The sequence below is a fragment of the Dipodomys merriami genome, unplaced genomic scaffold (assembly GCF_024711535.1).
Source record: "Dipodomys merriami isolate MVZ:Mamm:240054 unplaced genomic scaffold, mDipMer1.0.p SCAF_2, whole genome shotgun sequence".
NCBI classification, from domain to species: Eukaryota; Metazoa; Chordata; class Mammalia; order Rodentia; family Heteromyidae; genus Dipodomys; species Dipodomys merriami.
In genome coordinates, this window is record NW_027203381.1 from 119525786 (window position 1) to 119553707 (window position 27922).

Sequence of the window (27922 nt, forward strand, 5' to 3'; positions counted from 1 at the left end):
GGAGGAGGCGATGGTGCCGCCCGCCCTGCCTTCTTCCCCAGTGGGTGCCGCTTCCCCGTGCTTCACCACACCACTCCTATCCTTCTGTCCTCTTTCTGGACTCAGACCCAGAAAGGCGGCCTCAGTGCCCACCTGGCCTTTCCTCTAGGGCCACTTCCTACCCAATCCCAATACAAAGAGAGTCAGAGAAGTGTAGAAATGTGGTTTTATTAGGACCAGATGATACAAGCCCCATAGGCAACCATGGAGGCCAACTGCTACTAAAACAAGAAGTCACAGGGGCAGTGGGTGTGGTCACATGAGAAAATGTAGCAAAGAGAACCAGGGGATGAGGGTGATAGGGTGAGGCCTGTGTCCATCAGGATGGCTCAGCCTCCCCCAGGCCAGCGCTACAGGGTGGCGCCCCCTGCTGGAGGCCATCCTGCTCCATGGGCTCCATGGTGCCTTCCAGCCCTGCATCTCACTACTGATTATCATGGCGCTGCCATCAGGAGAGTTAGGCAGTCTCCTCCCCCTGGAGTCCTGCTGAGGACCCCTGGAGATGGACAGTGCCTGCTTAACCAGGGAATTTGGACAGGCGGCATCGAGCCTGTGCCAGCCTTGCCAGCCGTTCCTTCAGGAACTTCCTCTTCTCGCTGGTGTCGCTGCGCTCCTTCAGAAGCCAGCCGCAGGCCTCCTTGTCCTGCAGGAGCAGCAGCATGGCCTTCTGCAGCTGCTGGCCGAACGTCTGCAGGACGAAGTACTGGATGATCAGCGGGATGTGGCTGGACATGCGGTTGTGGACCTCCTGGACGGAAGGGGGAGAGCAAAGTTCAAGGCGGGGAATGAGCTCGCCAGCAGGGGCAGGGGGCAGATGGTCATGGAGCAATGTGAGGTGTGTGGTGTTGGCTGGCAGCAGCGTCCTCTGGGTTGGAGTTAGGGAGTGAGCTGGCCTCTGTTCCCCAACTTCGCTGCTGGAAGAGGAGGTGCTCTAAAATGGGCAGCTGATGCACTCCGCCCCTCATGGCATTCCCAAACCACTCCCTGCTTGGAGATCTTCCACCTTCTTTCTCCATCAGCCTCCCGCTCCTTGCAGCAGAGCCATAGGTGGGGCTGAGTTCCATGTGTGGAAGGTGAGTTTCACTGTCGCGTCTCCCTCCCAGGCTGCTGTCAGCCCCTCTAGAATGATCTCTACAAGGTGAGCTGCAGGGACGCGCCACAAGTCCTGCTACCGCTCTGTGACCCGTTCTCTGGGACACATGGTCCCTGGGGGTTTCACCGATCCAATGCGCCCTAAGACACAGGCACTTGAAGAACTCACGCAGAGATGAGAACCAGAAACAGAGGCCATTGTACTCAGAGACAACAGGATGAGTACTGTGTGACTCCACCCACAGGAGACCCCTGCATTCTCAGATTTATAAACAGAGGACAATGGTGGTTTAGGAGGCTGCAGAACCAGGGAAGATCAAAAGGTCTGGAGTTGCGTGGTAGTGAAGGCTGTAGAGCAACAGAAAGATTCTTAATGTCCCCACATTGTGGCACACTGCGGAAAGAAGACAGGAGCAGAGCAGCGGGGCCACGCAGGTCACTGTCATGTGATCACGCTGACCTGAGGAGGAGAGGCTCCTCAGAGCAGCACCTTGTGTAAAGTGCAGAGGGAGGCTGGGGTGACCCCGAGCCTCTGTGGGGAAAACAGGTTCTTCTAGATGGAGCCATCTGCCACCCCCTGGGCCTGGTAGAGTAAAAAACTGAATTGATCGATCACGTACACACTGCTCACCATCAGTCTTGGCAATAGATGATGAGAAATAAAAATTCCTCAAGTCCAAACAGAAATGACAAGCAAGTCAAGCCCATGATCCATAGCCTGTCAGGTTGCACTAGAACCACCCCAGACACAGCTGCGGGCAGAGCACACGCTGCACGGCCTTGTCTCCCATCACAAAGGCCTTGGGCCTCTCACCTTGCCTGCAAGGAGCTCGGCTTGTGCAGAGTTTGCAGGGTGGGACTGCAATTGACGTCACTGTCACCCCTCAAGCCCCGGGAAAAGTCCCAGGAAGATGTCAAAGGCCCAGAGATGCCAAGGAAGGCTAACGGCTAGTGTGGAGGATGACCCAGGGGACTGGGCACTGTCCTGACATCAGAGGTGGCCCAGTGTTCTGCGTGGAAGCAACCACTTGTGTCCCCAGAAGCCGCGCACTTCAGTACAGCTGGCTCCCAGAGGTCCTATTGGCCTAGAGCGCCAGGGGTCTCCTGTCGTGCCAATTCTGCTTAGAGGCTACCCCACAATAGGCCATGGAAGCTGATGACTGGAAGCCAAAATAACCCTTAGAGGACCACAAAGTGCTCTGTTGTCACAACCACCTGAGCCCAAGCGGCTCCAAGGAAAAGAGCAGGGACCAGGCACAGCAACATGCAGACTCTCACCTGCACGTGAGTATAGCAGTGTGGAGGCTCATGGGAACTCGGGTCCCTGTGGGACCAGATGGGACCAGAAGAAAGACCCGGGGAAGGCTGTTCTAAGATGCACCATGTAGCTCAGATGGGGTTGGTGGACATTCCTGTCCATGGTCAGCCATGCGTCTTGTGGGTTTTATAGCTGTGTGGCCTTGTCTTCTCTAAAACGGAGGCGGTCCCTGTGTGGGGCCCTGGGGCTCTGACCTCCCTCCCCTGGCCTCATCATAGTCACCAGAGCTGGATCCTCCATTTAAGGCCTCACTATCCACCCCTGGAAGACCAGGCCAACCCTGGGTGCCATTAGCAAGGTGCAGCCCAGATCTGCCATGAGAGACCAGGGGCCTGTGTGCAAGGCCCAGATGGACAGCCCAGCTCCCAGCAGCCAAGCCGGAAGATCGCCAGGGGCACCTGTCCATTCGCTCCCATGTCCCGTGTCCCACCCTGGCCATGCTGGTGTGCTCAGGTGAGTAGACATGAGCAACACCTATCCAGCTGGATCCCACCTCAGTCTCACCTGGGCAGCACCTGAGCAGCACCTGGTACCCAGACTCGCCCAGGCTCCTCTGGGGCAATCTCACAGCAACACTACATTTCACAAAGAAGTCACTGGTCTGTCACTCAGCTGTAGTCACACAGCCAGGCAAAGCCACTGGCTCTAAGCCACAGCTGCCCCTGGAGCCACTTCAGCACTGGGGGACAGAACTGGCTTGTGGCCATACTACAGACTTACTATGGACTGGACAACGTTAAACACAAAGGCTTAGGAAAGGACCAGGCCCTGGGGCTGCTGCATTTGCATACGTACCTGATGGTAGGCGCTCAGGTGCTGCAAGATTTCTGCCATGGATGCTTCTGACTGCTGGTTCAAGTGCAGTAATTTCTTTTGTTTCTCCTTCTCTTTCTCCTCCTCCTCTCTGACCTTTGTCAGCACAGCTCTGTACACCTGGTCCTGGCAGTAGACAATCTGCTCCATCCGGAAGTGGAGTCGAATGCACTCCTCAGCAGCTTTTTCTTGCTCTGATCTAATGTCTTCAATTTTGTTCTGTGGGAATAAGAGAACCATGAGTGAATGTCCCATGGGAAGCAAACCCCAGGACAGAGAACCCAGGTCCCCAGCAAGCCCACAGGGTCACCCAATGAGAAGGAAGCCCACGATTTCCTTAGGAAATGCTACTTGCTGGGCTTCTCCCACTGGGGACCCTCTCCAGCCAGGGATCAGAACTCCAGGCAACTCTGAGCTTTGATGTCTGAGCAGAGGAATGAGGTCCACTGAGCAAGCTCAGGGAGAGGGACAAGAAGGGACCCAGTGTAGGCTGGTGTGTCCATGTGTGCACAGGGAGAAGGGACCTAGTGCAGGCTGACATGGCTATCTGTGCACATGGAGAAGGGACCCGGTGCAGGCTGGGGTGCTCCTGTGTGCACATGGAGGAGAAGGGACATAGTGCAGGCTGGTACGCCCAGTTCCCACTCTGCTCTGGGCTTTGGAGAGTCAGGGAGCTCAACCCTCACCCTGTCCTGACCACAGGCCCTGCTAGGCCACCTTGTCCTGCAAGCGTGCTCCTCCTCCACCACATCTTACTAGATTCACTTCAAGGACACCTGCTGGGAAACAGCCCACTCGTGACCCCTGGCTGCAGTGTGGCAGAGCCATTGCCCCACCTGTGCTGGGGACCCCAGGGCCAGGTGAACAGCCTGGGCAAGGCCAGGCCTGTCCCCGGCTGGGAGGTGGGAAGGGGGCCTCCTCCCCTGGCTCTCTCTCCACACGACACAGATGACCTTGTGACACTGGCTTCCTTCCTGAGTGTCGGGGTCATTTTCTCCCCGTGTCCTCACGCTCCTGGTGAGGGCACACATGGTCTGTATTTTCTCTCTGTTTCCCTGTCTCTGTCTCTCTGGTCTCTCTCACTGTGTCGACCACAATGTTCCAGCAGCTGCATCAGTAAGATTCTCTAGTGAGCTTCAATATTTCTTTCTCTAAATACCCACAAGAAACTCTAGATGGTTGCCGTTCAAGAAATCTAGGCCGGAGGCTTGGCTCAGCAGTGGAGCACTCACCTAGTGCCCTGAATTCAAGTCTCATTACCAAAAAAAGGAAAATAAAATTGAAGAAGTCTCTATAGTCAGACTTATTTACTCTCAGTTAAAAAAAATTGGATTTACCTTGGTAGTTCGGTGGAGGTTGAAAAACTTGTCGAAAGTTTGTTCAGAAACCTTTGTGAAGGCCAGTCGGACCAAATCTGATGTAAGAGAAAAACGTTCAACAGGGTTAAGACCAGCTGTCCTCTTCATAGATCACAAAACTCTTGGGGATAAAACGCTAAGAAACAAAGACTCTGTCAGGCTCCTCTTCTCTTGTGCTCTTCCTCCCCACGTTTGCCTAACCAACTGAAAACAGCACTATCTCCTGTCTCATATCTACCTCACAATATAGAGTTATGAAAATGAAATTTTCTCCTTGTCAGGAATAATTTGTAACCTACCAGTCAAGTCATCTTTAGTTATCAGCAGAATCTAAGCCAACACTATTTGACAAGAAGTCCAAGAACACATTCTGTGAAGCTGAAGTTGGAATCTATATACTGATTTTTTTTTGGGGGGGGGGGGGGTGGACGGGTGAATGCTCATTCTTAGGCTTGAACTCAAGGCACAGGCACTTTGCTCTAGGGTTTGTGCTCAAGGCTAGCACTCTATCATTTGAAGCACAGCTCTACTTGTGGCTTTTTGCTAGTTAACTGAATATAAGATTCTCATGGACTTTCCATCCCAAGCTGGCTTTGAATCATGATCCTCAGATCTCAGGCTCCTTAGTAGCTGGGATTACAGGTGCATGCAACTGGTGCCTGGCTAAATACTAATTTTTACCACCTTTGTTCTGGGATTACCAGGCTCTAAGTGTGACTGTTACATTATTTGGATTTTGCCAGAACCACCAGGACATCCAGGTACAGATAACATAGGTTTATTGCCGGGAAAGGGACTGGCAAGACTCCTTCTCACAAGGGAGAAGTGAGAAGCAGCGCCGGCTATTGTGTGGGGTGACCTATATAACCTAGGAGGTCTAGGAGGGGCTGGAAGGGGCTAGGGGGTGGAGACCCCGGTGTGGATATGAGGGCCAGGGGCTTCATCATGGCAGACTAGGATTGATGCATGCTGCTCAAATAGTAGATAAGGGTCCTGTAGCTGCCCAGACCTAAGGTCACTCTAAAGGGCTCTTGTTGCCTTCTATGGGGGTAGCTGCCCCAGAGAAGTGCCATCCCAAGGTGAAGGGGGCTGGAGGCTGATTATTTACTGCCTTTACGAAGTGGGCCTAGTGTTGCCTAGGAAGGGAACATGCCAAGCTGTGGAGAGGGGAAGGAGTGTGCTAAGCTAAGGGAAGGGAGCTCATTGGGCTAACAGTAACAACTTCCCTTGAACAAGAGGAGCAGAGTTCATCAAAGTACAATTGGAAGATAAGTGTACAATACTCAGCCACAAGGCAAAGGTGAAATTTACTGAGGGAACTCTGAGTTCCTCAGCTTCCCTTACCCATGAAAAATGATTATTTATGGCTGAAATGGAAAGTCGCGAGTCTGGAGAAGGAGGTTAGAAAGCGGAGGGCAATGTGCAGACAGTGTGGACTCCCTGCACAGGCGGCAATGTTTCATGGGGGGCGGGAAGTGGGTCTCCTCTCCAGGATGCCACCTGGGCTCCTTCTGTGCCAGGCCAGGGGATGTGGACCCCCTTCCCCACAATCACCCTCACGACAGGGATGAAGCTGGTAGTGTATACAGGTGTCTGGTTCTTGACCTTGCTTCTCAGAGATGGCAACATGGGGCGTGTTGAGTCCAAGCAGAAGCATGAAGGAGGAGGGGGAATGGGAGGGGCAGAAAGGAGACAGAATCATCCAGTGTCTCAGAAGGAGCACATGCCAGGAGTCTCAGAATCCACACACGCCAGGAACATCTCCTGTTCTGCTGAGGGCGCTCTGGTAGCTCCAGGGTAGCTTCAGATGGGAGGTCACAAGGGCCAAGACAGGGGTGTGAGCTCAGGACTTTCACCCCTGCCATCCTGGCCTCCCGTGAGGACAGAAGACATGAGGACAGGATGGACCTGGTTCAGACTGGCTCTGGGCCGGAGTCTCCAATGCCACCTCTCCCTAGCAATGCAAGACTCCAGCCCCTTTACCGTCTCCCAGAACTCACAAGGAACTGACAGTCTAGTCAGCTCTAGGTTCTGTGATGGACACACCTGGGAAGGAGATTTAGGAGTCAGATGCAGAGGTGGCCTGCCAGGAGGACCATGACCTGGGGCTTGAGGAGGCAGTCTGGACCAAGTGGTGGGGATTCTTTTCAGACAAGCAGTGTCAAAATACAGCTACACCGTTGAGCACCAGGTGGATGGCTAGAGAGTTGGAGACAGGTGGTCTTACAGAGAGTAAGCTGGAGTATACACTGGAATTTGGTGGATGGCTAGAGAGTTGGAGACAGGTGGTCTTACAGAGAGTAAGCTGGAGTATACACTGGAATTTGGCTCTGACTTTGGCTCGAACTTTCCTGCCCCAGCAGTAAACTGTCAGCAGGAGGAGCAGGCACTCACCAGTGACGCTGTGCAGCATGTCCACAGCTGGCTCCTCCAGGCCTTTTATCTCCTGTTTTAAGATTGACTCGAACATCTTATAATTGACAAATCCAGGCAGCTCTCTGCCTCGGTATTGCCTTTCAAATTTCCAGATATCATTATGCAAAGTGGCAAAACCTACACCGGGAAAGAATAGCTTTAAATTATTTAACTAACAATTTCTGGATAATCTCACTGTATTCTCTCTGATGGGAGAAGAGAAAAAATGAAAAGAGAAACACCCAATCCAGAAACACGAGTGGGTATGGAGCTGCTCGAAACCTATCTGATCTACAGGAGCAAAGGCATCCCTGTGCAATATGCTCTCCCCAAAACCTCCCATCCCTGGACAGCAAAAAAGACCCCGAGGTGCAGGTGGTACTGCATGAGCTGGGAAAAACGGTGACCTAGGCAAGAACCAGCAGGTGTTTTGGTGGTCTCTGAGTGAAACAGCACCATTGCTAACTAGATCAAATGCTCAGTTCCTTTTCACACAGCAGAACCAGCTTTGTGTGAGACAATGTGGAGTCTGGAGAGTCAGAGGGGGCCTGGCCTGCACTGGGGAGCTGGAGCTGCCTGCCTGCTGCCCCCTTTGTGGGTGGCGTTGTTTTCCCAAAGGAATTGCTCTTCTTGAGATGGATTCACACACCCGTGGACAGTCCAGGGACTCTCAGCATACCCCAGGGCTGCGGGGCTGTGCACGTGTCTGTGCCCAGCACTCCCTCTCATTCCTGCCTCTCTGGCCCAGCAGCTGCTCCTCTCATTTCTGTCTGCACAGATCGCTTCCTTTCCTGAACATTCGAGTGGGCCCCGTGACATTGGGCCCTTTGTGGTTGTTTTTAGTGTCATCTTTTCAAAACTCTCTTCAGGCTGGATGCGGACTCCCCAGGATCCACGGACTGTGTTTGTGGATGGTGTCTTTGAAGCAGTTACTGAGTTGAAATGGGGTGGTGCAGTGGGCTGTGACCTAGTCCGCTGTGAGACCAGGACCCAGGACACACGCAAGGAGCAGGTGAGGGAGCAGCGAGAGGGGCCGTGTGCAAGCAGGCAACTGGACCCGGCCCTGCTGACACCCTGACCGTCCATCTCAGCCTCCAGAGGAAAACACATTCTCTTCTCCAAGTCCCTGAGCTAGTTGCACACTTCACCACTGTGACCAAAAACCTGAGAGGAGCCACTATGAGGAAGACCAGCTGGTTGGGGATCAAGATGGCCGCGGGCAGGTGTGGCAGTCAGAGCAGTTCACATCATGTTGGCAGGAAGCAGAAGGGAACACCTGCACTGCTGATGCTCCCCTTCCACCTTCTTGCCTTTCTATGAGATGGTGGTTCTCCCCACCATGTGGGATTGCCCTCCAATACACCCAGAGGACTGCTCTACCCCTCTCCTGGTGTCTCTCATTCCAATCAGGCCAAGCATCCACAGGACCCATCCACCTCCCAGAGCTGCTGAAAATGATTGTGGCCTGAATTCCTCCCAGTATGTGCTTCCCTGAAAATTGCTGGCCCATGCATACATTTGCTTTTTTGAGGGACTGCCAAGTGGTTTTCCAAACCAGGTTCAATCCACCTCACATTTGGACTGGCCATGTGTGAGGGTCACATTCTCTGCCTCCTCTCCCACCTGGGTCAACCTCAGACACTCACCTTTTTTGAAATTACTTTCGATCTTAGCACTCCAGGCATGGAACTGTTTTCGGAGTTCGGTAAATAGCCGCGTCTCATTATCCTTCACATTTTCCTCTCCTTGCATCAAAGCAGTGATGTCCTGGTTAAATGCATTGATTTTCTGTGCAGAAGAAAAGCCACAGTAGAAGTGGAGATACTTCAAACTCAGGGTTCAAGGTTCACCGAGGAAGAGTGAGTTGCTGTTCTCTTATGGGCTACCTTGGAATGATGGGAGAGAAGCAGGTCTGGAAATGGGATACCCCACCTTCCTCTGCCTGCTTCCTGTGTCCTATGGCCGAGTCCATGAGCTGAGCAGAACTGAACTCCCTATGGAGTCCATCTGCTGCATGTGCCCACCACTCCCCGGCCATGGTTGACCCCTCTTTAGCACTAAGTGGGCAGAATGTGCTTGGATCAGCATTTGGGAGAGTGAAGACAGAAAGTCACTAGGCAAGGATCCCAATGTGGACAGTGATTTGATTCTCCCACATGGACAGATCTGATGGTCATCCCCACACAGGATGATAGAACTACTACATGCAGGATGTGTGGCTCTCCCCTGGAGGACGATCGAAGTCATCCTACTTGCATCTTCCCAAATGGAGGATGATGTGGCCCCTCCCACATGGCAGTTGATACAGCCCCTCCCACATGGAGCATGTAGCCCGTCCACAAGCAAGGTGATAGGGCATCCCACACGGAGGATGTGTGGCCCCTCCCACACGGAGGATGTGATAGCCACTATCACATGAGGTAATACTCACTTCTATTAGATAGAATGTTTTTTCATTATCATCGTCTGGTATGTCCATGCCATACTTTTGTAATTCCTCTGTTATTCTTTCATGACTCTCCTTTATTTGGTTTTCCAATGTTGGCAGAGATTTCTGAAAAAAAAAAAGCAAAAAGTGCAAAACTTGTGAGTGCACTGGCAGTGAAAAGGAAGCCCTGAACTCACTCTGCTGAGCAGCTGAGACCACAGCTGACAGCCCGATGTCCCGCAGGTAATTTCCTGGCTCATGGGAAGACTTTGAATTCTGGCACTGAGCAAAGGGGTCAGATCCTCACCAGATGCTCTCTGCTCCCCAGAGGGGTGGGGCTGGAGGCTCTGCCACCTTCTGGTGGACAGGAATGCTGGAGAACTCAGAACACCAGCCCAACATCCAGGAGTGACCTGTTCCCAGCCAGAGCGCTTCCAATTCTCGTGGGTGACGGCCACTGAACCCTAGCCGCAGGGCTCCTGATGCCCCCTGCTGCAATCCACACATGCCCCCACACTGCCTAATCCTGCACACGCCTCACTCTCAGCATGTGTGTCCCACAACGATGCAGCCCTCAACTCTGCTTTCAGAGAACACACGGCCCACCCACACTTACACAGATGTGAGTGATGAGCTCAGAGGTCAGCCTTTCTGCCAGGCAGGGCACTGTGGCCTTTCCATCCTCCAGCAGAACCCTGGAGAGAACACAAGAGAGGAGCCTATTGGCTCAGGCACCCTGACAAGGCCCATCCAGTTACTTCCAGTTGAGTGGAATGCCTTAGGACTGCTACCCAACACATGTTCCACCTTGGCCTCTACACAGTTGTAGCCACAGGTGAGCAGCTTATATTGCTGCAGCACCCAGAAGGATCCCTTCCAGCTCAGATTATAACTGTGTCCACACATCTGGTTATAGTCCTCAAATCTTTGTGATGCACCTGTGCGTTATCTCTCCATCACGCATTCACTCACTCATCTAGCCACCCATTCATCCACCTATTTTTTCATTCATTCACATACCCATCATTAGATGGTTTGTTCATTCATCCCCTCATCCATCCATGGATTCATTATGTAGCAATGTCTAGTTTCTAACTCAAAGTCATCTTGCCTCAGCCACTGAGTACTGAGCTAGACTATAGATACATACCACTGTGCCCTACTCTCTTTCTCTCCCCTACTTTGTGTGTGTGTGTGTGTTTGTGTGTGTGTGTGTGTGCGCGTGCGTGTGTGTGTGCGCGTGTGTGTGTGTGTGTGTGTGTGTGTGTGTGTGTGTGTTTGTGCACGTGCCAGCAAGGTCACACATACATGCAGTTTCTGGAGGTAGACCTCAGGACCTAGGCACTGTCCCTTGAGCTTTTTTATTCAAGACTAATGATCTGCCACTGGACTAACAACTCCCCTTCCATCTTTTTGGTGGTTAATTATAGGCAAGTCTTACAGACTTTTCTGCCCAGGCTTGTTTGAAGCATGATGCTCAGATCTCATCCTCCAGAGCAGCTAAGATCACAGGCATATACCATTAGCACCTGAACCCCACTCTCTTTAAGTCGAATTAATGATCTGCTTTCAAAAAATCTTCACTTTGTAGAATGAAGGTTGGAAAGGTCTTACCTGTTCTGCAATTGCAAATTGTCATCCATACGTTCTTACAAAATGCTTGCCTATTACTGGTATGCAGCTTTAACCTGGACTTGATATTTGCTTTTGGCATTCGTTCCTTCGGCAAATAATTTCTTGTGGACACTGCCCAGCAGCGATGTTTTGTTAAAACACAGAGCTGTGCTGTGCTGATCACATAGTGGGACTGGTACCGGGGACTGTTTCTGGGCTTTTGGCTTTTCCTCCATTCTCCTCTATTTCTTTGCAATCAGCGTGGCTAGTTAAGTGCTGCAGCAAGTCTCCTTCGCTCCCTCCATTATTATTTCTGTCTTTGTCGACAATATAACTTCTTTCTTCTTGCAGGCAAGTTCAGAAGTGATCACCAAGGTCAAAGCCATACCTTTACCCCCTCACAGTTCACAGAAGCTGAAAACTTTTTTTTTTTTTACTGGGTCCAGTTGTGGGGCTTGACCTCTGGCCTGGGTGCTGTCCCTCAGCTCTTAAGCTCAAGGCTAGTGCTCTACCACTTGAGCCACAGCACCACTTCTGTTTTTTTTTCTTTTTGCTTATGTGGTGCTGAGGAATCGAACCCAGGGCCTCATGCATGCAAGGCAAGCACTCTACCACTGACCCACCTTCCCAGCACCCAGAGGTTCAAAACTTTTATACACTCACCATCACACACACACACTTACCCTCACCCTCAAAAGCCCCACACACATAAACCCTCAGACACACCCTGACACATATACACCCTCAACTCCACATACATACCTCACACACATGCATATACCCAGACAACTGCACTCACTCTCTCTCTCTCTCTCACACACACACACAACACACACACACACACACACACACACACACACACACACACACACACACACACACACAGCTCCTCACACTCAAGCACACTCCTAAAAGCTGCTTTGACTGTGATTTCCCCAGGAGGGACTGGCACCCTTGGGGTGGGCGCACCTGAATTGGGGGTGGTCCTCAAAGAAGGCTCGCTCCTTCTGCAGGGCCTCGGACAGGCTCAGCCGCTGCTGGATGTCCTGCTGACCCCGGCACTTGACGATCATGTAGCCCTTCTTCAGGTTGCACACGAGGTTGTGCACCACATCCACCACCTTGTCTTCCGTCCCTTTGTCTACCAGGTCGGGCTTGGTCAGGATGCCTGTGGCCAGAGCCTGCAGTCAGAGCTGTGCAGAGTATCACGGTGGGGACTACCAGACAACTGAGCACCTCTATCTGTGGCAAGAAGGACCCAAGCAGCACCGTACCCTACGTCAACGCTCACTGGATCCTGGCACCAGCGTCGCAGAACTTCCTCCCATCCCTGCAGAATCCCTACAGGCAGGGCCCAGACCCCAGGTGGAGGGTGGAGAGCAGACAGGGCCACAGACCCCCGGGCCCGACGGAGAGCGAAGAGTGAGAGGAGCCAGGGCCGCCAAGGCACACGTGACAAAGCCACCCCCACTAGGGTGGAGACCTGAGGCTCCACACACAGCCCGGCCTTCCTGAGCCCTTTCACCAGGCCAGAGACCTCCCTCCACATATCCCTTCCTCCCTCCTGCACTCTGGCACTACTTCCACCTCGGTGGCTTCAGAGGACAGGAGTTGCTTTCTGTGAGCATCCTGGGCCTTTCTAACAGGAAAGCAAGCGTACAGTGGCCCATCCAACCAGAGTCCCTCTCAGCCCACTTGCTCTACCTCAGTGGACACCAAACCTGCTCCTACTGCCACCTGATGCCCTGCCCTCCAGTGGTGCAGAGCTCGGGTCAACAGGACTCCCACGACCCGGTCCCACTGGGATCCCGTCCCACTGGACCCCACATGTCACTGCTGGCTAGCTCCTTTTTCACACCTATGGTTCTGTCTCCATCAGGGTCCACTTCCTGGGCCATGCTCAGCGCCTCCGTGGTGGCGATGTCCACATTGCAGGGGACCACCACCAAGTTGATGGTCTCCTGCTTCTGGATGTATTTCAGGATGAGTCGCTTGATCTGCAAGCAATGACATGTTATGATGCCTGGGAATGGCCCCGGGAGAGATAAGACGGTGCCCACTCTTCCTGCTACTGGGGAAGGAGAGGTTTCCTTGTGAAGTGGCCATGGATTGCTCCTTTACCTCACCTTCTCTATCAAACCATAGGCAGTGATAATGACAACTGGGCACACTGGTCGCACTGGTACCTCCAGAGATCTGTTCAGATGCAGCCCTGAGGACCGTGCTCTAGGGCAGTGGGCCATCCCCTTCTTAACAACAGAGTCTCACCTGGTAACCGATGTCAGCAGGCTGATTGCCCACGGCCACCCTGGTGATGCCGGGAAGGTCGATCAGAGTCAGGTCAGGGACGTGTGGGGAGCTGACCTCCAGACTGATGAGCTCAGCACTGATGCCCAGCCCTTGCCCCGCAATGAGCACCTGGGCTGGTAGGAGGAAGAGGAAAGCCATGGAGGTCAGAGAGCGGGTGTACCTGTAGGACTCCACCAGTCCTGCACACCAGCACGTTAGGAGCAGAGTCAACGGGAGGAGGTGAGACCCAAAGAACCCTCACAGTCTCCTGCCATGGCCAGAGTGATCTGCAGACACCTGGGAGGCCTTCCACACACAGACACCCCACGCAAGTTAGAGGAGAACCAAGACAAGCGGAAACCCCTTTGCCAGAAGTGCACACGTACAAGGGGAATCAACTCTCTACGCAGGAACGGGACACTTGTGTTCTGTTAGATGTCATTTCCTTCCTTTCCCTCATAATGAGGGCCTTAGAGACCTTTCCTTTCATACCAAGTGGACACAATTTTCTTTTCTTTTCTTTTCTGCCTGTTGTAGGGCTTGAACTCTGGCCTAGGCACTGTCTCTGAGCATTTCAGCTCAAAGCTAGTGCGCTACGAATTGGGCCACAGCGCCACTTCCTGGTGGATAATTGGAGATAAGAGATTCAGAGACATTTCTGCCTGGCCTGGCTTGGAAGTGGGATTCTCAGATCTCAGTCTCCTGAGTAGTCAGATTACAGGTGAGAGCCACCAGCACCCAGCTGTGGACACCATATTTTTTTTATATTCTCAGCATCACATGCAATGGCTTCTTGGAATGCTTGTTCTGCTCTGGCGCTCAGGGTGCCAATACACAAAAGGACATGTGGAGCATCACCTAAAGTTCCCCAGTACCATGTCCTGATGTGCGGTTGTGACATAAAGGTCTGCTGGCACACGTGCAAGTCACGCACAGTGCCAGTAAGTAGCTGACCAGGCAGAGACGGGTAGGGTTCCACTGGCCATCAGGCCAGGCTGTGTTCTTCCTGACATGCATGGGGACTGTGGACAGAGACCACAGAGAAGGCACAGGGGACTTGTTTCTGGATCTAGGAGCCCAGTCCTGTGCCCTGCAGCTCCAAACCTTCCGTGGTAGGAAAGACTACAGAGTTGAAACAGAGTGGGTTCCCTTCATGCCTGCACATTCCTCTCCACATTCATCTGACACTTCTCCTTCAACACAGAGCCAGCATCTCAAGTCCGGGATGCACGTGTGACCCAAAGCAACCAATGGGAAGACTGAAGGTGTTTCTCAGGGGCTTGCCTCAAATGGTACCTAGACCCACTGTCATCATGTATAGTTCCCAACCAGTCTGTCCATCCAGGACAGGGAAGGCCAGCTCAAGCCTCTGAGTGCCCAGAGAGTTGAAGAAGGCCTTGCTAGGCTTCCAAAAGCCAGACCAGCCAGAGCAAGTACTGCCATCAGGTACACACACCTGCTGATTCTTCAGCCGTGACGGATGACACACACCATGCTTTTCAGTTTCCAGTCTAGTAATGCTAAGTGACAGGATTTAACTTCCTGTAAGAGAGCAGACCTAGCTAATTTGTGCTCCCATTTGACAAAGGCAAGCCTTCCTTTCCTGATTCTGGAATCAGGGCACACCATTGGCCCCTTCTGCAAAGGACTGAAACTTAAGCATGTGGTGTTGGGAGAGGGGAGGACTGTGGAGGAGGAAGAGGTCTTCTCCTCATGGTGGAAGACACACAGCAGCGAGGTTCCCCCACCTGAACATGTTTCAGACTGATCTCTGTGATTGTATTTTTTTTTTTTTTTTGTCGGTCGTGGGGCTTGAACTCTGGGCCTGGGCGCTGTCCCTCAGCTCTTCAGCTCAAGGCGAGCGCTCTACCACTTGAGCTACAGCGCCACCTCCGGTTTTCTGGTGGTTTATTGGAGATAGGAGTCTCACAGTCTCTCCTGCCCGGGCTGACTTTGAACCGCGATCCTCAGATCTCAGCCTCCTGAGTAGCTAGGATTACAGGTGTGAGCCACCAGCGCCCGGCAATCTGTGATTGTATTTGCTGAGACGCACCAGTCACGAGGCTGACCTGCACCGTGCACATGACCACACTTCCTGTTCAGACAGGGTCGCAGGCTGAGCTGCACCGTGCACACAACCACACTTCCTGTTCAGACAGGGTCTCAGGGTCCAATGGGGCTCAGTGATGGCATCACCACCCAGGCTGGGACAAGGCTACAAGCGAAGGCAGTCGCTCCTCCCTGGTGTCCTATTTGCTTCAACTGTGGGGAGCTGACAGGCCCTAGAAGGAGGGGAGCTGCCATCTTTAGCCATTAAGCCCAGGCTATTCTCAGAAAGCAGCTGCAACAGGAAGGAGCAAAGCATTCATCTGGGGTTGGTTCTGAAGACACTGGTCTCTGAAGGGTGAAGGGACAGGAAGCCTAGTGCAGGGAAAAGCTCCAACAGAGGCCACATGGACAGCCACATGGGGCCAATGTGGGACCAGGCAACCGGGAGGGCGGGACACCAGGACCCCTCACCTTTGTTGATTTCCTTTTCCACACAGGAAGCATCTGTGATCTCCACTTCCTTGTCCTGGTAGCTGATCTTGGCCCTCCACGCCTCCTCCTGCCCCAGCTTCTTCAGCCGCAGCACCAGAGGGCACCTGGTCACGATGCCTAGGAGACCAGCCGCGTGTCAGTCCTCGGTGCCACTCCAAGAGGCCCTAGGAGGCTTTGGATCAATGGCTGAAAGCTCCGCTGAAAGTGCAGCCTTGCTGGCCTCCCCTTCTGATGGCCGGAGGCCTCCTGTCCGGGTCACTTCAGCCTCGTGCATTTGGGAGGACAGTCCCCCAGGCACTGTGGCTCATTTGCCATGTCACAGCACCTTCTTCCCTGCGATCTACCGTGAGCTCAGGTGTAAGCCACACTGATCCCTTCCCTCCCTGTCCACCTACACAAGCAATCCCACCAGTGCCCCTAACCACCATGTGACATAAACCCGCTGTGAACTCCTTCCACATCCTGCCCATGCACTGAAACTGCTCTGTTCCCAAACCATCTCAGGGCTGAGTGCTCAGAGGAAGGAATCAAGGACTCCCATCCTGCACTGACCGCCTGGGCTGCACCACTAAGCACAGCACCGATCTATCTCCCTACCTGGCTGGCACCTCTGGAAAGGGGCTCAGGAAAGAAACCCACTTATACACACATAGTTCTGGGTTGAGAACTCGATCCCCTAATCAGACCTCCACCAATCTGCAGTTTCCATTCACCCACAGGAGACTCTGTGATAAGACGTTGTCTGGATGGCCTGGTGTCACCAACCCCACATTCTGCAGCCTGCCCCTACCCCCAACCGTGATGGAACACTGGTGCTCTAAAGAAGCCACCAAGCCAGGGACCAGGGGCTCTCTTCTGTAACCCTAGCAAGTCAGACCTTGCTGATACCCGAGGATTGCAGTGTAAAGCCCACGCTGGCAAGAGACTCTTATCACCAATGACCCACTAAAAAGCCAGAAGTGGAGGTATTACTTTAGTGGTAGGGGTCAGTCTTGAGCAGGACTCGAGCAAGAGTGCAAGGCCTCGGTGCAAGCTGCAATATAGGTACCAAGGGACAAAAAGGAGCTACTGAAGCTGAAGGAGGTCCTGAGAGTTCGGACAGGGTCACTGTAGCCCCTACCAGCAGTCTGTATGAGAGGAGGCACAGCTGTGTCAGTCCTGGGATCCTGCACAGAGGAGAGCCCCTGAGAGCGGGGCCCGAGCCAGCCTCTGACAGCCCAGGGGAACAACCTCAGGGGACACAGGCCTTGATCTTGCACTGCAGTCTCCAGGCCTATGGCAGAACCTGCTTCTGCTGTGGGACACACCTGCCCTGGGAAGCCCTAGCAGAAGAACAAGGCTGCAGGATCTCACCACTGCCCCTGGGCAGGGCCACTCCCGACAGGGCCTCCAGCACAGAGCTCTTGCCGGAGCTCTGGTCCCCGATGACGGCAATGGCGGGCAGGGCCAGGTCCTTCTCCACGCCCAGGGCCCGCAGGGAGTCGATGAGGTCTATGCACGGCCGCACCTTCTCTTCATACTGCCTACAGAGGCTGTTGTCCACCACCTGGAGGGGCAAACATGGAGAACCAGCTGTGGCTGCACCCTGCGCCCTACCCCAATGCCCAGGGCGCGGGACAACAGAAGCCCCAGAGGGGGTGGCAGTGCCTGGAAAACCAAGGCCAAGAGCCACACAAGGACTCAATCTTCACCCACAGTCTACAGCCAAGGGCCCAGGAGGCAAACTTGAAGCACAGGACACAGACAAGAGGCTACAGCAACTCTCTCGCTGCTCTTTTCTAGCTCTCTCTGCTCTCTCTCTGCTCTCTCTGCTATTTCTAGCTTTTTCCTCTCTCTTTCCTCTCTTTCCCAGCTCTCTCTCATTCCCAGGCCTTTCCCAGGCACGTGTAGTGCCAACCTTGCCTGGTCCCAGCAGCTCTACTGCATAAACCTACCCCTTAATTGAAAAAAAAAAAAAAGAAGCTACAGCAAGGTACAATGTGCTTACAACAAGTGATTAAAACAAGAGTCTGAAGTCAGCTACAAAATGATGTGTACAGGGACCAAAGCAAGCTTCACGGGAGGGGACTGCCGGACTGTAAACAACAGGGATACATTTGTTTATTTATTTATTCATGTTGACCTTTGAATCCAAGCCCTCTGTGCTTGGGGGACTGAAAAGAGTCAACCTGGAGTTTTAGCACAATAACACAGATTTAAATGTAAAACCCCTAAAACTAGAAGAAAAATCTAAGCCAAGCATTGGTGGTTCACATTTGTAATCCTACTTCCTCAGGAGGCTGAGATCTATGGATCATGGTTCAAAGCTAACCTTGGCAGAAAAGTTGGTAAGATTCCAATTCATCACAGAAAAAGCAGGTTGTAGAGCTGTGGCTTAAGTGGTAGAATAATAGCCTTGACCAAAAGAAGCTAAGGGACAGTGCTCAAGTTCTGAGTTCAAGCCCCAAAACACGCACACACACACACACACACACACACACACACACACACACACACACACACACACACACAATCCATAGATATGGGTTACAGAAGTATCTTAGCTGTTACCCAGATGACCACTTCTTCAAGATGAAGAAATTGAAATGCTTAGTTTTGGAATTCCAACTTCAAATTCTTACGAGAAATGAAAAGAAGTGAAAGGGACAAATGCGTGCAACACATACATCAAGCCAGTGGCTTACATGAGGCCCAACAATTGCTTACTAGGCAGTCCCAGGCTTCTTAGCAGGTGTAGCCACCCTTCTGACTGCTCTTCACCATATACCCTGAATTGTGACAACCAAGATTAGAGCATCAACACACACTGTCTGAGTGCTGCAGGTGTGTGTGAACACCACAGATGCCTGCCAAGGCAGGCCAGCAGATCTGGAGCTCAGCCTCTGCAGAAGCCCTGGCCCTTGAAGCTGAGCCCCGTTCTAAATAGAACCTGAATGCAGGATGAGCTGACAGTCCCTTGTCACATCTCTCTCGCAGATTGCTGGCTCTTTGCTGTCAATCAGTACATGTCTGTGTACTATGTTGAAAGCTGAGTCTCTCTCCCTCTTCTGCTACCCCCTTGACTCCACCACAGTCTTTGGGAACACATTTTCTGCCCTTAAGATCAGAGTCTGCTGCAGCCCCAGCGCCAGCTGTGGGCCCTGGCCTCCAGCCCCTTCCAGCCTTGCTGACACTGCAGGCCTGGCACTGCTTTCAGAACCTCAGTTCTGCTGTTACCCAGCAGTGCAGCTGTTGGATGAGCGGTGCCTGTCACCCAGGCTGGGCGAGACCAGCAACTCCCACAAATGGGCATGCTGCAATGAGACTTCAAATGTCCCCAAGGGCAGAGTGATGCAAGTGTAGTCTCCCATAGCCGATCTTGGGAGGCGCTGGGACATGAAGAGGCAAGGCCCACTGGGAGCTCTCTGGTCATGGGCACCCCCGCAGGTGGATATGTGGACCACTGTCCCCTTTTATGTCCCAGCCACATGGTCCCACCTTGCTGCACTGTGAAGGCAGAGCAACTGGGAATGGCCTGAAACTGTTCAGATTGCTTTCCAAATGAACCTTCTCTCTTTCCAAGCTGGTCATCTGAGGAGTTTGTTACAGTGCTGCACAGCTGACTAACACAGTGGGTGTGAGTTATTCCTGTCCCACATCTGAAGGTACAAGCCAGGCAAGAGGGATAGGAAGGGACCACCAGTAAAAGGTAACCAGGGAATAGAGAGAGAGAGAGAGACAGGCTCCCCTTCTCATACTGTCACCTTCAACACTGCAGTCCATTTTGCATGAAAAATTGGGCAGCGCTCCTGAAAAATGTTCCATCTCAGAGCTGAAAAACCATGGAGCAAGGAAGGAAGAATTTCCCAAGACTGACAGTGGATAAAGTCGGTGTGGAACCTAGTGAAGGTGGGTTGATCCCACAGCCCATGTTTGCTTTCCACCAAACAGGACAGCGAGGCTGCTCTGACAGGGAGGACTCATAGGGTCTGTAGCAGGAGACTGAGCCATGGATGGACACGGGACAGTACAGTGCTCAGTGGTTTCAGGGCCCAGCTAGCTCCTGCAAGACGCCATCAGTGTCTGCTGGTTTCCCAGACCAAGATGGCCCCTTCGGCTATGGCACAAAGTCATTTGGTTGTTCCTCACCAAGCCCAGGGAAGGTGGGGCAGATCCAGGTGTGTGTCATGCCCCTGGAGGACAAGGAGGCCATCGGCTGGCAAGGCCCCATCTGAGTTCCTGTGTGTCCTGAGGGTGTGTGCTAGCATGCATTCGTCTGGGGGGATGGAGGGGGACCCCCCCTTCCTCCATGCAGGGCAAAGGTCCTGCCCCTGGTGCCAGACTGGGGGATGGTTTTTGGGAAATGCCATTCATGCTCCTCCTAGTTAATTGTGTAGAACTAAGCCTCAAGACTCCTGTGTCTTTTAATGGAGCCCCACCTGCATCTGGCTTTCTCTTTTGTTACCTTGAAGGACTCTTTAAAGGTTGCTAATTCTCCACAGTCCCCAAGATGGTCAGCTTTCTGTCCTGTGGCTGTCCCCTGACCACTGACTTACCTTCTCTGCCCCTACGCCCTAGATAAGTGTCTGATGTTTTCATAAACTTTGTCTATACCCACATGGTATGGTCCCTCTCTGCCTGTCAGACCCCGAGTTCCCTGGTCTCGCTGTGTGAACAGGAGCAAGCAGTGCATGTCTGTGTACAGTGATGAAAGCTGAGTCTCTCTCCCTCTTCTGCTACCCTCTTAGGCCACAGCCCTCAGAACCACACAGCTCAGTTCCCTGTGGAGACACTGTCACACAGCCACATACCGTGTTCTCATGTTCCTCTGATGTGTCAGCATCTCCATTTAGTAACTGATGAGTAGATATTGTGGCTGAATTCTTGGTTTCAATTTTTTTTGGAGAAGGACTCATCTTCTGCTTGATGCTCCTCTTGCACGTGGGGTGATGTTTAAGAGTAGAAGATCACCAAGTCTGCAAGCCTCAAGGCTGGCTGTGATGCTCCTGAGAAAACAACATTCTGTTGATGAATATTCAGGAGCACTCGGGCCTCCACTCATGACGATTCACGTCTTCTCCTGTGACTCCCTTATGCCTTCCTCTGGCCTGCCCTCGGGTTACTGACTTCCAGACCATTGTCCTTGTATCATTATTCTGTTAAGAAACAGAGAATGGGTCCCTTTCCTTTGCAAGGAGGTGGGTTGGTACTATAATAGATGACCTTTTGTGTCTGTGTCTGTGTCTGTGTGTGTGTGTGTGTGTGGGAACACCCACGCGTGTGTGTATGTATGTGTGTATGTATGGGCGTGTATACACACAGCTGGTCCCGGGCTTGAATACGGGGCCTTGTTGCTATTCCCACTTCAGCCATAGCTCTACTTTCAGCTTTTTACTAGTTCATTGGAGATATGTGTCCCTTGGATTTCCCTTCTTGACTGGTTTTGAAACACAATCCTCAGGTCTCAACCCCGCTGAGTAGCAAGGATGACAGTCCTGCCATACACAGCACCTTGCCTAAAGTGACCCATTTCAAAGGCTCGCACCCAGGATTATGGTTCCACTTGGCCAGTTAAAACTGGAGTATGGAAGTCCACCCTGTGCTTTGTCTCATCAAGTGAGAGTCCCTGAGGGATAATTCCTGACTTTTGTCTGTCAGGAACTCAGGTCGCATCTTTCTGGAGTCACCTCTGTGCCCAGCGAGTGTCCGCAGCAGGGAGGCCTGCCCTCCAGTCACTGCAGTCCAGCTGCTCTGCTCAGGGAACTGCATGAACAAGGCCACCATTGGACTCTTATGACCATCACCTCCTAGCCATTAGCTCAGATCACTGCTGCAATGTTCCCCCCTCTCCATTTCAATGAGGAGCCTGAGAAGAGGCAGACCCCTTCCCAGCCTTCTCCTTCCTAGTGCTCTTTCCTCTCCTCTGAAGACCCCACAGTCCAGAGCCTAACATGCACTCCAGCAGCTGTGCTGCATCTCATGGTCACGGTTAGCAAGAGGGAAGAGCCCACTGCCTTAGCACTTTGCAGTCCACCAAGGGCAGGTCTGGGTTCTACTCAGGCTCCTGCAGTGCTTGTGGGTGGGTGGGTGGGTGGGTGGTGGAAGGAGGTGCCTCCCCACTGCAGAGCCAGGCACTGGGAGCTGGCAAGATGAGGACTGTAGGGAACACGCACACACCCTCTGCCCGTGCTGGACACTGGTCCCCGTGGGGGGTGGGCTTCCTCAGGAAGCCCCTGCGGTGCTTTACACAGTGAGGATGCTTGCTCAGCCATGACCAGAACAGGAGCAGGTGGGACATGTATTGTCCCACCCCACTTCCTGTCCAGCCCCATCAAGGGCCTGGAACTTTCCAAAAGGGGGATAGTCTAAGGGCAAAACAGCACTGGAGGATTGGCCTGCCCTTTTCTCCAGCTCTGTGCTGAACTGCACCCCCTGCCATTTCAGTGTTTAGGAGCAGAAGAACATCCTGCAGCTCAGATCAGAGGGGCCTCACCCCCCTAACAGTGACTCCTCCATCTGATTGAGGCTCCAGAGGGAGGCTCCCAAGGAGGGAAGGGGGGCTGCAGTCAGAGTGGTGCAGGCCAGCAGCGGAACTGCAAAGCAAAGAAGTGGTAACTCCCTGAGCTGTTCTGGGAAACTTATGGGCTAACAATGGGAGTTAGCATCCAGTGATCCTGATCCACCAACGGGGAGTCACAATTTGACCAACTTGGAGAATCGCATAGGAGGGGAGGCAGCAGGTCTCATCACCCTCTGAGCTCCTGACATACTTCAGGAAGGCCCGGACTCCCTCCATGCCACACCCCACATCCTCCCCGAGTCCTAGCATGAACTGAGGTTAGCGACCCCTACCTCTCACACCCCTCACCATCCGGGTCCTGGCATGAACTGAGGGCAGCGACCCCTACCTCTCACACCCCACATCCTCCCCGAGTCCTAGCATGAATTGAGGGCAGCGACCCCATCCCCTCACACCCCTCACCATCCGGGTCCTAGCATGGACTGAGGGCACTGACCCCCTCCCCTCACACCCCTTACCATCCGGGTCCTAGCATGGACTGAGGGCACTGACCCCTACCTCTCACACCCCTCACCATCCGGGTCCTAGCATGGAGGGAAAGCTGCGGCCCGCTAGCACCTCAGAGAAGCCTCCCCTCTGGGAGGGCAGCAGCAGGAGGCATTTCCGTGCCTCCGCCCTGCTTCCTCCCCGGCCGGGCCCCCAGCCGTCCCGAAGCCCCTCGGACCCCTCTCCGAAGGCTCGGGGACCGGCCAGGCAGGCGCCCGCGCGGGCGGGGAGGGACCCCAGAGAGGCCGGTCCGGGCGGGCGGCTCCACCCCCGGCCTCGAGGGCAGCTTCAGGCGGAGAGCTGCTCCCGCACCGCCCCTTCGCCCTCAGGCCGGCCTGCAGCGCGTCACGGGCCTGAGCCCACCCAGGCTCGCCAGCCTTGGCACCCGCATCGCCGTTCCCAGGCCTACAAAGCCCCGCAGTGCCTGGCGCCAAGGGGCCTCACTCACCTGTCAGGGTCGGACAGCTGAGGGGCAGCGTTCTGAGGGGAGGCGGGCGGGCAGGGCTTTTCAACTGGCCCGCCGGGCCCCGCCCCGGCCCCGCCCCGGCCCCGCCCCGCCCCCGGCCCGCCCCCGGCCCCGCCCCCGGCGCTTGAAGACAACAGCTTCTCTACTCCTGCTCCCCACCAGGCCCCGCCCCTGCCCCGCCCCCGGCTCTTGAAGGCAACAGCTTCTCTGCTCCTCTCTCCTCCAGGCCCCGCCCCGGCCCCGCCCCCGGCTCTTGAAGGCAACAGCCTCTCCTCCTCTCCTCCAGGCCCCGCCCCGGCCCCGCCCCCGGCTCTTGAAGGCAACAGCCTCTGCTCCTCTCCACAAGGCACCGGCCCCGCCCCCGCCTTCTCCCCCTCCTCCTCCCCCTCCAGCTCCACAGAGGGAGAAATGAAAGTCTGGGAAACCAAAACTCAACTGCCCAGGAGCAGCAGGCCAAGAAGCAAAACTGAAACTGATGAGGTCCTGGGAATCCTGTGCCTCCTCTCCATTCCCCTCCCTCTCTCTCCTCCCTGTCTCTTTCTCCCTGTCTCTGTCTCTCTCATTACAAGTTACCTGAACTCAGGGTCTGGCTTGTTTCTGCTCACAGTCTGGCCATCTACCACCTGAACCACACCTCCAGTCCTGGTTTTTGCCATAAACACAGCTCATCAAGAGTGCCGAAATTAGGGGTCCTCCTATCACACCCTGCCTAGCTCCAGTCCTGGGGTCTGGGCCTACCCAGTGGGGTTGACAGGTGTGGGTGCAGAGGTGTGAGTGCAGAAGGGGGGGAGGGTGGAGGTCCCCAGGCACACTGCAGTTCCTTTGCTGTGTGAGGTCTTTTTCTGGGCCATACTCCCCAAGCCAGGAGGCCTGAAGGACAAGTCCAGGAGTCCTGGGATTCTCTTATGAACCACCACTGCTGTATCCCAATCAGCAAGAACATTAAGGATGGCACAATGACTAGCCAAATTGCAGGGGTCTTGATTGCAGAACACAGCAAGTGCAGGGGTGTAGACATCCCTAATCGTGCAGCCCGAGACACCCAGAGGTCCTCATTTAAAGGCAAAAACCGCATGCTTTTGGACAAACAATGTGCAATATTTTTATGTTTTGTTTCCGAAGCATTCACAGGACTGAAAACAAGAAGGGAATATGAGCATTATCAGGAAACCTAGACTTATGTCCTGGAATCCTGGGTGGAGGCAACATTTTGCTTTTTTCTTTTTTCCCCCAGAACCTGCTGAGCAAATAATTTAGTTGCTTTTTTTTTTCAAAACCCACTATGCAAAGGACAGTTGTGGGGTCAGAGACCTTTGTCCTGGGGGGCAAATTGCCTTTATTTCTGTCAGGCTTCAGGCTTCAAGGCATAACCTACTTCACCGCCACATGCTGTCCTCTTCTTAGGGCCAGTGTGACACTGGACGCAGGGTGGTCACTTCAGGAATGCAGCTGTGTGCTGGACAGGTGCTGCTACTTACAGGGCCAGGACAGCCAGGGGCTGGCTTTCAGGGCACAGGGGACATGTGCTCTGAGTGAAGAGCACGAATCTCAGAAAAAAACATAGCCTAAATGAAAAGTCAGTGGAGGGCCAGCCGTAGGCAGGGCTTTGTAGGGAAGGACATAAAGACGGGTGTGGGGCCGGGAGGGGTTTGAACAAACCACTGCTCCTCATGGTAGAGGGGTGTGCAGGGTCTTCCACAACTAGTTCTAGTCACATGCCACCCCCATCCTTGTCACTGGCCAACACAAGCCTCCTGCCAGGCCAGAAATTGGCTCCTATGAAATGAAAAACTGATCAGAGGGGTAGGGTTGGGAGGGATGGGGGAGAACGATGACAGGGGGACATCAATCAGATGCGCTGTGCTTATACACTGACATGTTGATGGCAACCTCCTTGGACGTTACTTAAAGATAATAACAACACACTTCACACCTGCTCTGCACAGAAGTCTAAGGTGCGGGGAGCAGGGGCCCCAGCTGGACACAGCTACAAAGGTCCCACAGGGTTTCTCCTTCCCTAGCTTGCACTCTTCAGCATTGCCTCCTCCTGCTGAAATCGAGGGCCAGCCCTGGCCACTGGGAGCTAATGACCTTCCCTGTGAATCGCTCAGGCCATGATGGTAAAGTGGGTGAGATGACCATGTGATCGGCATTGCTAAAAGCTTATTTGTGTGATATAATTTGGTTTCAATGCTATTTTCCAATTGGGTATGTTTTAAAAGGCAGAAAGATGCAAAGTTTGGATTCTTGGTACAGTTGTGGTGTTTGCAGTTCTTGCATTAAGGAAAACTGCTATTTGGTTTCAAAATTTCCTAAAGATTTGTTTTCTAGGGTCGGAAGTGGTGCTCTGGCTCAAGTGGTAGGCTTGCCTTGAGCTGAAGAGCGCAGGCACAGACAGCGCCCAAGCCCAGAGTTCAAGCCCCATGACTGAAACAAAAAAAAAAAAAGAAACTCTAGGACAGTGCCCAGGCCCTGAGTTCAAGTCCTATGACTGGCCCCTCCAAAATAATAATAGAATAAATGAAAATTTAAAATATATTATAAAAAAAGATTTTAAAGGGTTATTCAAATGCAACTTAAAACTAAAGTATAAAGTATTAAAGGCTTTTAAAACACCAAAAATGGATTCCTGGATATGAAATTTTGGAAGTAAAATTGTCTTCAATGTTCATTTCAAAAGAAAAATTAAGGCTACCAAAATGATTGTTATTTTAGTTTGCTCTTCTTGGGTTTTTGTAACCGTTTCTAGCAGGCCTGCAGACAGGAACAGAGAAGTCTTACAGGTTTGTCAGGTGTGACTTTGGCTTTTAATAAGCTCCAGGTAAGAGCATGCTTGAGGAGCTACTTCCATGTTGACCACCTTGTTGTTTTTACTAGAGTAAATGGCCTTTCCTACTCATTGACCTGCAATCTACAAACTACAGTTCAAAGCCAGCCCAGGCAGAAAAAGATTATCGTCTCTAATTAGCCAGCAGAGTGCCAAAAAAAGCAGGCAGAGTTGCTTTGGAGCCCAAAGTGGCAGAGTGCAAGCCTTGAGCTGGAGAGCTGGAGTGCTCAGGCCCTAAGTTCAAGTCCAGTGACCAACCAAGGGAAATGTCAAAGTTGCATTTACCCTGACCTGGAAAGAGACACTCCTGGGACTCTGGCAAGGATGTATTCTCTCCTGCCTCTGTGATGTGGACTCTGGCTCCTCAAAGTTGGCCCTAGAGGGTCAGCACTGCCCATCCCTGTGAGCTTGTTAAAGACGGGGCCTGGGGTTCATCTCAGAGCCACAGTTTCAGGACCTGCTTTTTTTTTTTTTTTTTTCTGGTCCCGGTGCCTGAACTCTGGGCTGTGTCCCTGAGCTGGTCTGTGTGCAAGGCTAGCGTTCTGCCCCTTGAGCTACAGCCAGTCACTTCCTTACAGGCGGCGTGAGCCACCGGCCCTCAAGATCTGCATTTTTAATGTTCCAAAAAATTCTTTCCCATGGAGCAGTGATGGTGGCGGCATATGGCGTAATTGTTACTTCTTTACAGAAATAAAATATTATCTTTAAGTAGTTGTATAAAGGAGTTGCCATTCACCAAAGCAGTTTATGAATACAGTGCATCTTGATCCATGTCCCCCCTTTCAATGTTCTCACCTCCCCCAACACACCCCTCCCTGAGGTAACTTCAGATTTTGTAGTGCCTGTTTTGGTTGCTACTTCTCAGGTCAGGCGTTTGTCTTGCCTGAGCTGGGAGGCAGGAGGAGGCGTGATGCGGAGAGCTGGTTGTGCTGGTGGAGCACCAGGCCGTGGTGGGGAGCTGGGCTGGAAGCCCCAGAGCCTTAGCGTGGCTGGTGTGCACAGCCCATAGGAAGTAAGGTTGGTAGCAAAGGGTGGCCTTGGATAGGTGACCCTGAAAGCGGCATCTTAAAGAATTGAGCAAAAATGTGCAAGAGTAATGAAAGGAGCACAGGCTTACTAACATGGACCTGGAAACCCCGGCTTGACAACATCTGTAACTGCCGTGTTACAGGCGGCCGAGTGAGGCCGCCAACTGTGGGAAGGGACTCAACAGCCAAAGGAGGTGACAGCAGATATGAAGGCAGAACCTGGAGTCCAGAACACCACAGAAATCCAGAGCAATGTTCCCGTTAGGCTCACATCTTCCTTACTGTATTAACTTTTGAGTTTAGGAATGGCTTGTGGCTAATATTGCAGGGTTACTTTTAATTGACTCAGAGCCATTAATACAAGTTTCTGAGAAATAATATTGGTAATCTCAGGGATGCTTTCCTTCCCTCCCACCCTGCCTCCCTTTCTGGTACCAGTAAGCAGACTTGAACTTAGGGTCCTGGGTGCTATCTAGATTTTTCACCAAAGATTGGTGGTTAGAGGTAGAAATCTCCTGAACTTTCCTTCCCAGGCTAGCTTTGAACCAAGATTCTCAGATCTCAGCCTCCCAAGTGGCTAGGATGACAGGAGTAAGCCACTGGTTCACTGTAATTGTTTGCATCATGGAAAACACATGAAAATCCCCCC

General features: G+C 52.9%; 1 protein-coding gene across 3 annotated transcripts in view; it reads right to left on the minus strand.

Moving 5' to 3' along the window:
• Positions 1 to 191: 191 nt before the first annotated feature.
• Positions 192 to 27922, minus strand: part of LOC138832551 (interferon-induced GTP-binding protein Mx2-like) — a 66939-nt gene continuing 39208 nt past the window's right edge. For 2 of the 3 annotated variants that reach the window (XM_070030732.1, XM_070030733.1), the window contains exons 3-15: positions 20698 to 20892; positions 17261 to 17453; positions 15887 to 16024; positions 13346 to 13500; positions 12936 to 13074; positions 12047 to 12245; positions 10080 to 10158; positions 9467 to 9589; positions 8682 to 8823; positions 7015 to 7173; positions 4600 to 4676; positions 3245 to 3481; positions 192 to 787 (exon numbers count right to left, since the gene is read on the minus strand). In XM_070030732.1, the coding sequence (XP_069886833.1) occupies positions 557 to 787; positions 3245 to 3481; positions 4600 to 4676; positions 7015 to 7173; positions 8682 to 8823; positions 9467 to 9589; positions 10080 to 10158; positions 12047 to 12245; positions 12936 to 13074; positions 13346 to 13500; positions 15887 to 16024; positions 17261 to 17453; positions 20698 to 20802 (1977 nt within the window). In that variant the 5' untranslated portion in view covers positions 20803 to 20892 and the 3' untranslated portion in view covers positions 192 to 556. Of the gene's footprint in view, positions 788 to 3244; positions 3482 to 4599; positions 4677 to 7014; positions 7174 to 8681; positions 8824 to 9466; positions 9590 to 10079; positions 10159 to 12046; positions 12246 to 12935; positions 13075 to 13345; positions 13501 to 15886; positions 16025 to 17260; positions 17454 to 20697; positions 20893 to 23400; positions 23483 to 27922 lie in introns of those variants that run through there. The other variant, XM_070030731.1, reaches the window with a different exon arrangement.